The 10,790-nt window shown below is 42.6% G+C and overlaps 1 protein-coding gene across 1 annotated transcript; it reads right to left on the bottom strand.

Moving 5' to 3' along the window:
• Positions 1-2,583: 2,583 nt before the first annotated feature.
• Positions 2,584-4,271, bottom strand: LOC117895380 (cytosol aminopeptidase-like). The gene is made up of 2 exons (XM_034802999.1): positions 4,110-4,271; positions 2,584-4,079 (listed from the first exon to the last, which is right to left on the bottom strand). Exons 1-2 carry the CDS (start codon positions 4,152-4,154, stop codon positions 2,589-2,591), a joined length of 1,536 nt encoding a protein of 511 aa, XP_034658890.1. The 5' UTR covers positions 4,155-4,271; the 3' UTR covers positions 2,584-2,588.
• Positions 4,272-10,790: the final 6,519 nt, after the last annotated feature.

Here is a 10,790-nt window from a genome sequence, read left to right as displayed (position 1 = left end):
TCTGCTGGCTATGCTGCCGATTGTGGTCAATCGGGTTTGGAGCTCGACTAAACTGGTGATGGGTCGCGGCGATGGCAATCGAAATCCGCACGAAGCACTCAAGATGTACCGACTAGCAAACTTCCCAGAAGCATTCAAAAATGGCAACAATGGTGCTGGAGACGTAAGTTACATATTTTGGGTGCTGTATTTATGGTTTTAATCACTTTTATCCTGCAGCAAAACCCGCAAAAGTATTTTTAAAAGCAAAATTTTAATGTAAATATTAATTGAAGTTGGCAAAAGGCTGCAGCTTTTGTATTGGGTTTCACATTTGTTTAAGCCAATTGCAAATATAAATTTTTAGTAGTCTTTTGTATGAATTTTATTTTATTTTATTAATTTTTGAGTCAGAGTGAACTTTTGCCCGTGCAAAAAGTGTGGCAAAAAGCGAAGAAAATCAAATTGAAAAAGTTCTATGAGGCACACACACACATGGCTACAACGTCTAGCCCCAGCATAACCCTCTTTTGTTGTAATATTGTATAGGCTGTGGGTTGCCCCTACCCCTACCTTTCATGTGAGTCTACATATCCTAAGCACATTGTACTTGGCTTGCAGGATGCCTGGTGCCTGGTGCCTGCTGCCTTTTGTGGCCTCTTGCTCAACTGTAATTGAATTTTGGCTTTGTTAACAAACAAATTATTGTTGACTTAACCAGGCAGTGGGCGTGGTCCCCCCATTAAAGACGTAAAGCTGAAAGCCTCAACAGCATTATGTTAATTTTGCCATATTTTTCCACCACTTTTGGTCTTTGGTTGAGAGCTTAATTTAATTCGTTTGAGCGTACAAGTCCAATATGTGTAATGAAAAATGAAATAAATTGAAATTGCCGCATGGCCAGTACGTGTCAGGCAGCAAAGACCAACTGTGAAACTGTGTCTCCATATATATATGCATCTCTATATATATATTCCCATAGATAAATGGCATCAGGCACGTGTAAGAGCAACAGCAGCAGCTGTAGCAGCAGCAGCAAGGATAATGATGAAAATGTTTAATATCCGAACAAAAGAGGAGGACCGAAGAGAGGAAACCGAAGAAACATTTTCCGCCTTTTCTGCCTGGTGTCCTTGTCGATTTATTGTGTAAACGGAAAGGAATTTTAATGAAATTTTAAATACCAATCAATGGGAAAATCTGAGTAAAAGTCTCAACCGGAACTACCGCATTTCTCTGTGTTGTTTTTCGTTTTTTTAAGTGGCAATCCATTTGCACTTCACTTGGCATTAAGTACATTAACCAGAAACAACAGAAACCCATTGAGTGGGGACAAGTTTAAAAGATTATTACATGATAGCGATAGCAACAGAATAAACTGATAAATATATGGACATATATTAAGCCCCAACATAAAGGCCACCTGATACTATTACCCCCCGCACACATCCTCTCGTATTGCTCTGTTATTTATGATAATTCAAAGTAATATCCTACAGCAATTTCATCAACAAAGACACGACACAAGGCGGCGGCCGGGGGATGAGCTCATGTGTAAATGCAAATATCCTTTTAGCTCTTGGGGTCCCTTGTATCAGCCCACGTCGTGCCCATTGAGGTGTCCTTGTGGATGGGCCTGAAAATGGCTGAAACGTGTCAAATGTGTGAAAATTGCCCACAATTTGTTTACCTAATTGGGATGGGCAGGGGGGAAAGAAAGGTAGTAACAGGTTGGGCCTCTGCATCATAGGTGGAGTTGCTGGCTGAAAGTGGTTTCTAAAGGTAATCGAAATTTGCAGATTGAACATACAAATTCTCGTTAAAATTGGCAAACATTTATAGGGTTACGCAGTTTAGTTCCTACGGGAACTAGTTCCGAGTGGAAATGTTCTAGTTTGGAAATAAAAGCATCCCAGGCAGTGCAATTTTTTTAAAAGATAATGAAATCAGTCGAAAATTCCTTGAACTTATAGAATTTTGGTCGAAATTCTATTAAATTCTGTTTAACTCTTTTAAGAACTAGTTCTTCATAAGTGGAACTACTAATAAAGAAAGCGGTTCCTAGTCATAGTTCCTATGACGTTTGTACTGATGGTAAGTTTCTGTCAGTGAAATATTTGAAAATAAAATCATATCAGTAAAAAAATAAAGCGAATTGAAAGAATTTTGGTCTAATTATTTTAAGAACTACTTCATTAAAAGTTGAACTACCTATAAAGTAGCTAGTTCCGAGTGTATTTGTGTGTCATTTGCTCTTGAGAGCCAGTAACTGTTTCATACTATGTCCCAAGACAATAAACTCTTTAAGAGAAAATCAAATCAGTCGAAATTCCACTAAATTGTTCGAACTTTGGTCTACATTTTCACTTGTTTTAAGAACTAGTTCATTAAAAGCGGAACTACTAGTAAAGGAGAACCCGTAACTGGTTAAGGCTCTCTCCAAAGTCATAAAATGTTCACAAAAACAATTATAACACAAAATTCCGCAAAATAAAGGAGAATTGGTCTTTCTTTTAGAACCAGAAAAGGAACCAGTTCATAGTGAACTTCTATAACATTTGCTCTCATTTTTATTGGTTAAAAATCAAATCGTGATCAAATTTGGACAATTACTTGTGTGCCGGGCATGCCAATTGATAGATAAGCTGCACCATGGTCCGCACGGGTCGCCCAGTCATGCGTCCCTGGGTCAGATAGGGTATGATGCCGTATTTCGTGAGCATGCCAGTGCCGCGTGTATCGAGATGTGCCCAATCTGAGCAGGGCACCAGCTCGTGCAGAATTGCAGCCGCCAGGCAGGACGAGGCACGGCCACGGCCATTGTTGCTCAGATCGTAGCCAAGTTCGTCGGTGACTTGCTTCTTGTAGTAATTCCACAAAGGCAAACGCCAGACACGATCGCCAGTGAGGGCGCCGGCACCTTGGAACTGCTTCCAAATGTAATGGGAATTGGAGAAGATGCCAGTGGCGCCGCCACCAAAGGCCATCTGCACGCCGGTGGCCAGTGTTGCCACATCGATGACGAGACGCGGCTTGTAGGCATTCTGTCCGTAGATCATTGGATCGGCCATCATCACGACACCGGCCTTGTCCAGATCCCGCACAGCCATTGACTTGGCATTGAGCAGGGTGACGACATCGCCCGGCTTGCACGACATTCCCGATGGCAAATTCTCGCACAGCGGGATAATGCAAACGATATTTATGGGCAGCGAGAGAGCGGCGCAGCAGCGCAACATTCCCACGCAGGCAGCAGCGCCAGACATGGAACCACGATACTCGTCCATGCCCCTGCACCTGCGCAGATTGAGGCCGCCCGAATTGAAGGTCATGCCTTTGCCCACAAACAGAATGGGTTTGTCCTCGGGCGAGGTGCCGCAGTAGCTCAGCTCCATAACGACGGGCGGCTCACAGCTGCCCTTTGCGATCATGAGAAAGGAGTGCAGCTTCTGGTTCTCAATCCAGTCCATGGTGCGCACCTCGACTGTGATGCCACAAGGACAGAGAGCGTCCACGGTGTTCTGCGCGAATGTTGTGGGCGTCATGCAGTTGGCGGCGGAATCGCTGAGCCGCCGCGCCAGGTTCTGGGCATCCGCCTTGAAGATGCCACGCGTCCAGTTGTCAATGTCGGGGGAATCGTATAGCTCCAGTTTCGGTATCATTGGAGTATTCTTCTTGGACAGCTGCTCGGTGAAGCGCCATGTGGCGAGGCCAGCGCCCTCGGCCGCCTGTTCGGCATAGTCCATGCCATCGACCCACACCTCGTGGCAGCCAACCTCCTGCAAGGATCGAGCACCAATGCCGGCAGCCTTGCGCACATTCTCCATGCCCTCGTCCAGCATCTCGAGCTCATTGAAGCCGATGCCCTCGAGCCCCACACCGACCACAGCAATGCTGCGATATTCCGGATCGACGCTGTTGAATACTTTGCCCCGGCCCAGCGCCCCGGTGATCTTTGTCTGGCAGATCAGCTCCGAAAGTCGGCCGTGCAGGCGATCGTCCAGCTTCTCGCCGCTGGGCGTCAGCCTGGGACCCTTGTCGCCCTCCTTCTGGTAGAGACCCACCACGAGACCCTTGAAGCCAGCCGGCTCGCCGCAGGCACCGCGAATGAACGAGGCCCACGGTCTGGGCTGCCGAATGACCGACTTCAGGAAGCTCCTACGCAAGCGATTCATTTTGAAAATTGCAGAGTGAAAAGCCAAAGACGTCGCGATAATAAAAGGGAAATTCCACGCTTGGAAGTTAAAAAGTAAACACGAAGAAATGCTACGAATAATTTTTAAAATAAAACTAGAAATTTTTCACACAAATTTTTTGGGGAAATAAACAAAAAAACGTAACAAACGAGCAACGAACAGAACAAGACTAATGGAACATTATGCTTTGGTATGTGATAAATGACTGTCTAAATGCTCAGTGAGTGCTTTGTTTTTATAGAGAAAATATGGGAGATATTCTGAATTTGTGACAGAAAAGATGGCCATCAAAATTACTTCAATCCTTAAATGCTATAAATAATATATGTCATCAACTTCGCAAACAGAGACAGATCCTTCAGCTTGATCCCGTGCCAGGATCATAGTTGTCGCCAATGCCGAGGCACAGGCAATGGACCATTTCAGCTCCATTGAGATCCGACTTGAGGTTTGTTTTCGGAAAATAACGATGCCAATCCGCATTCATCGGTCACCAAGAACAAGCCACGCAGAAGGCTCAAAACAACTTCAATCAATGCAAGTGAAGCTGCCACATACGCCTGGCAGTGCTCCGTGGGATTGAGCGTTTTCATTGCAGAAACTAGCAAAAGATTTGTACAAATTTCAGTGATTCAATAAACCAAACGGCTGACAGCTGCCACAATTATGTCATAATTCTTGATGAGAGCATTTGGGCAGCTCCTTTTAATTTATGTAAATAATTATCTGAATGTTTAAACTACAAGCAGTTTGTCAGATAATCATCATTGCAATTGCTGGCAGCTTGATTAAGTAGCCAGAGTTCATTGCAATCGCTGGTAATTATATCATTGAAAAGTAACACTTTTCCACTCTATTTGCGTAATTAGTGCCAAACAAATAGTCCATAAAATGGGCAATTAACATGCACAAATAATGATGGAAACAATGCTGCGTGTGCCGTTCGAATTGCAATGTTTTTATTGAATTATTCAATCGGAAGTTTATTGGGTTAAATAGTGTAAAAAGGAGAAGCTTTTGCGGCGCATTGAATAAAGGTAAATATTTGATGGGGAAGTGGAAACAGCATGACCGTATGGGTACAAGTTTCGGATGAATACTGGATAGTTGGATGCGCAAGTTTCTTACAGACTTCTTGGCTAACTTTAGCGTAATTTTTAAAGGAATGCTCAAAGCACTATTGATTTCTTTTCTTCTATTTCTCTATCCCCAATCTTTAATGTTTAAACTCCACAAAATTTCCCTTTCTTCTGTCTCTAATCTTTATTGTTTAAACTCGACAAAGTCACAACTGCTAGACTTTTGCTGTAATTTATTCAAAATTATTTGGACCCAAACAACAAGCGCTCTTGGCTTAATCTTTGAAGTTTTTTGAATGTCTGCTGCAATGTTTTGCTTTAATTTGAAAACTTTTATAGCAGAAACGAAACAGCTTAGACAGTGCTCCAAAACTTTGCCAAACAAATGTCCATTGAAAACCCCTAAGAGGACTCTAAATTAATGTGTGTGTTTGATTTTGGGCTGCTTAAAATGTTTACTTAAATGCAACACAAAATGTGTGACTGCCAGCCAAGAAATCCAACCCAAAACTTGACATTTTATTCAATATAAATTCATTCAGATCTTAAGCTCTTCAAGTGGCCATAAAGCAAAGCAAAGCGTCATGTAAGGATCTCTCCTCCAACAAAAACTTAGTACACACTTTTCAGTTTTAGTGTGGCTGTTGCTATCCTTTGGTCCTTGGTCCTGGCGAAACATTTTCGTGGCGCAACTTTTTGGCTTACCGGCGTAAAAGCTGCGGGAAGTCGCGCTCAGACCGGAACCCTGCCTGCCATAAAATGGTGTTGATGACGACTGTCTCTCTGTATGCTGTTGCTGCCAACAATTTCATTACCGCGCATTTAGAGTTTTGGCACACACAGATAGAAAGCAAGGATACACACACAGAGATAGCTAAACTCCACATAACCCACGGCATTGGTTGCTATTTCTATTTGTACAGCAGAGTCACACACTCTGAACTCTAGCCCTCTTCCGCCTCTGTCTCTCTATGCACCCACTCGAGGGAACCTGAGCTCGTTATAAATGAAAAACTTTTGCTGCGTTCTCAAGTGGCTTTCCCGGTATCTGCTGCTGCTGCTTTTTGCTGCTTTTTTGGGGCAAAAGTTTTTCACCCGCTGCTTGTTTATTTTACTTTTTAATGAGAGCGACATGTCGAGATATCGAGATCCCATGTCCCTGGTAAGCAGCATTGCTGGAGCATTTGACGATTAGCCATTTGAAATGGTTGGTCAAGTTGTTGGGACTTTCGCAGCAAAAACTTTGCCAGCAATCCACATGGATGTTTCCACACACATAGACAAAACTTTTGGCCAAAGACAGAAAGAGAGACCGAGCTGAGTGTAGAAATTTGTCAAGTGGCAATTTTAGTCCCCCCTTTGGGTAGGCTGTGGGTTGGGTCTCCGTGCAACAGTTGAACTGGCAGTCAGTCGAAAGTCCACTCATCACAATGAGCGGCACTGGATGATGGGCTCTCGTTGTCTATGCTGTCTGCATAATATTGATTTCAGTTCCTTCTTCCTTTCTTCTCTCTTTTTTTTTTGCAGCTTATCCTCTTTTGAATCCGAGTCCACACTCGTATTCCATCTGCCATCTCATACTCTAGTGCCACAGTTGGAGTGTTTTTAATTCCAACTTTTCCTTTGCACAAAAACGCATTCGTCTATCAATGAGAGTGAATCCGATAGAGGGCCAAAAAGCCATTGAAGGACACACAGGACGCAGGACTACTAACATTTGAATGTTGAACATTGGACACGGGACAGGACTACCAACATTTGCATGCTGAACATCGGATACGTAGGATATTGAGAACTTTTGCCTTGATTTGTGTTCTATTGGATGTGAAGGTATTTTTATTTGGTTTTCTATTAGCACGGATAGCTGGAGTGGAAGGTGAAAAGGGACGGCTTCGGTTGACCTGCATTTTATTTGGGTTTTATTTGGGTTTTATTCGGATTTTACTCGAATTTATTTGCTTTTATCTTTGGTTTTGTTGTCTTGAAATGTGTTGCAGTATTTTTGGCACATGAATACGACATTTGGCCTGACATTTGCCTGCAATATTTGTGTGCATTTCATAATTGATGGATTTTCGAGCATTTTGTGAAGTGCAATTGACATTTTGGCCTGGCCACAGCAACTTTTGCGCTTTTTACCAACTTCAAAATCAATAAATAAATGGCAAATGAATTAAACTTTTATCATCGATTAGAAATGCACGTAAATTAATGGCATTTCAAATAAATGAACAGACAAATACTTGACCATGAATTTGTTTATTTATGCAAATGGGAAATGCTCATAAATGGCACTTTTATTTCCATTTGAATTTGCATATTTCTGGCCAATTTCTAGCATATTTTTCGCAAATTTTTAGCAGACCTCTCTTCTCCTTCAGCAATTCAAACTAATTGCCAAATAAAATAACCAAACAAAACTTTCCCTGCCCCTTCCGCCACGCCATCCCCTTAAGCTGTTTAGTCAAAACTTTTGCTAAGCTTTTCCTCCATAGTTTTTCCGCTTAGTTGCAGTTTTCCGCTTCGCAATTGGAAAGCTCGGACGAGTTGCATGTAAATATATAAATAATTGAGTTATATGGAGGGGGTTTTTCTCATCATTTAAATTGAAGGCAAATATGTGAACGGATCTGATTTTGCTCCAGATACGAGAAGGACTGCAAATTGAAAAGTTTAGCCCGCTCTCACCCGCTCGCTCTCTCGAACAAATTTGCAAAAGGTCCACACAGAGAGAAAAAAAAAGGAATGAAGGAAATTGGCTGACAGAAGCCAAGGCAAAAACCAGGCTAACACATGCCTATACATGGAGTGTTGTGTGTGTGTGCCAAAGTAAGCTGCAGCTTAGCTGCCGAGAGATGTGAGAGTTGGATGGTTGGATGGTTGGATAGATGCCTGACTGGCTGGCTGACTGCATTGGCATGTGTTTGATTTCCTTTAACGTTCGAATGATGTTTTCCTGCTCCAGAAAGAGCAATCAGAAAGTCAGGCCTGCAGCACCGCTCCGCTCCACAGTCGGCATTCATCAAGGTTTTCTAATTGAGCATCAAACTTAATTGAAAATCATCATTTAGCTGATTGATTGGTGGAGAATCCTGGGGCACAAATGGCCTTCAGTACACTGTGCACTGTAAATATCAGAAAATGCTCTCTCACAGCGTTGCTTAGCGCAGTAAGGGGTGAGTTTTTCGATAGCAAACTGTTCCTTATGGTTTCATCTACTCTGCGACTTCTCTTTGCTTTCTTTCGGTGTAATATGCCCCTCTGGACATCTTAAATTTATCAATTAGCAGTGTCCTAGCCCTAAGCCGATTATGGAACAGACCAAAGTAAAGGCCTAAGCACGGCCTACAGACGTCTTTGCTTGTAGGCCAAAAATTCTGAATGCCCTGAAGAGAAATGAGCCCATGCCGAAAATCTGCTTGTCAGCAACTTATCAAACGGAGAGACAGGGAGAGAGAGGGGTACAGTGAAACCAGAGAATTGAAACAGACAAAAAATGAGACTAATTAATTAAAAAAGCTCCGACAATCAGCGTGCTGTTTGTCTCTCACTCTCTCCGTCTCATTGTGAGTGCTGAAATGTGTGCAATATGTAAAACTTAGTGGGAAAGAGAGTGAGTGGGATAGCAAACCCGCACCCATCTCACTCTGACTGCAGTGCAATAGTATCCGCAGACATATATTAATGTTAACGCATCAACAACAATCGCCTCGAAAGTGGCAAGGGGAGCTGGAGGAGGAGGCGTGGAATTAAATACGCATTTGCTCTGTCAGCTTTCACTTTAGCTTCCGCTTCAGCCATGGCACAGCCCCATCTACGGCCTTTTGTTTCCCCCAAACCCAAAACGACTTTGAAAAGAGTGCGCAGCTCCATAAAAGTTTTTCGCAAAGGAGTCCTTGGGGTTAGAGAGGCTTACTTGAGTATCCACAGCCAACCCACTGCCACCCCACTGCCACTCTGCAGATAATAAAAATGTTAAGGTGCCTGGGCATATTATGAAAATGACATTAAAGTGACACACAGGATCAGGGTAGGGAGGAGACGAGCGCCATCTACAGCGCCTGTCAGTCAGTTATTAAAGCTTATGGCCATCCATCTAGCTGAGGATTTAGTTCGGAACACCGAACGCCACAGCACACCCTGCCTCCTCTGTTTTCTCCAGTGCCTGCAAAAGGCAATCATTTTCCGTATTCTACTTCAGCACTTAGCCGAAGAATAGTCCAAAAAATATGCAAGCGGCTGACACTTGAAACGATTTGCCGGTTAAGCACCATTCAGCGTAACGAAAGAACGCTTATAATTGACAGAATTTAAATGCCAAAATATAGCTAATAAAACAGAGAATAGAGTGGAGTTTTGGTGTCCAAATGTTAGATGTGCAAACTGATTATCTCCATTTAAAGCTAAACCCCAAAACAATGCACTCATTTACAACTTTTTATTGGAATTCATTAGAGCTATTCGAAAGTTTTTAGCGCAAACTAAACTCGGTAATTAGTACAAATTTATTTTGTGTTAGATTGGCCGCTCGCAGCTAAACTGCAAATGGATATCCTGATAATAGTTTTGGATTCATTTGGAACTAACTCTAGCTGAAAAGCTTTAGATACTGTGAAAAGTGCAAAGGAAAAACTCCCATGTTCTTTTGGTGGAATATTCCAGAGGAAATAAATCTCTAAGAGGAAGATTTCTATTCTAAGAAAGTGTTTAATTTTGCTAATTTTTCATCTGCTTTAAAAGCTTTAAAAGCTTTCTTGTTGCATTTTTTTTCACGATATTTTTATGTTGTTTTTTTGGCTGTTTCATTCCGTATTTTATCCCTGAATCATAGATGTTGCTTTCTTTTTTTATTGTTTAGCCTCCAGAGTCACCTAATCCCGTGCACCTGCATGTTGAAGCAGTCAAACATAACTCATATGTACATTTCTTTTACGGTTTTTTGTTGCTTAACCATTGGGCGCCAGTGGCAATTTGGCGTGCAAATAAATAAAACAAACAAAAGGCCAAGAGAAAAAGGTTAACCAAAGACGCCGAAGCTAGAGATGCTCTAACAGAATAATATTTTCATACATTTTAAAGCAAGTTCTTTCCATATTTATGTATTTGGGGAACTTAATAATAGTTGGAACGAAACTTCTTCCTTGTCTCTGTAGCAACCTGCTCTAGAATGCCGCAATACCCCTGCAAAAGAAAGGGTACTCTACGTACAACAAAGGTTTATTTTCTGCTGCTGCCTGACTGCCTGCCTGCCACTGTTTGTGGCCACAAAAGTTATGAAAATATCAGACACGCACACACAGACACAGAGTCCTGGCAGTAGCAGCAGCAGCAGCAGCCGCAGCAGCGCCCAAAAGTCTGCATTTGCTAAACTGTTATAAGGCCAAAAAAAGTCCAAGACAGCATCAGAATGGAACTTTGCTACCAGAGCGCATGACCAAAGAGAGACTTAGAGAGGCAGAGTGGATATTGGGTTGGTCGGGCAGGGCGGATGCATTGGCAGCAACAGCAGTGGCAGTGGCAGTGGCAGCAGCCGCGG

This window comes from Drosophila subobscura, chromosome J, assembly GCF_008121235.1.
Source record: "Drosophila subobscura isolate 14011-0131.10 chromosome J, UCBerk_Dsub_1.0, whole genome shotgun sequence".
Lineage (NCBI taxonomy): Eukaryota > Metazoa > Arthropoda > Insecta > Diptera > Drosophilidae > Drosophila > Drosophila subobscura.
Note: the sequence above shows the minus strand (reverse complement) of the source record. Positions and strands in the feature narration are given on the sequence as shown.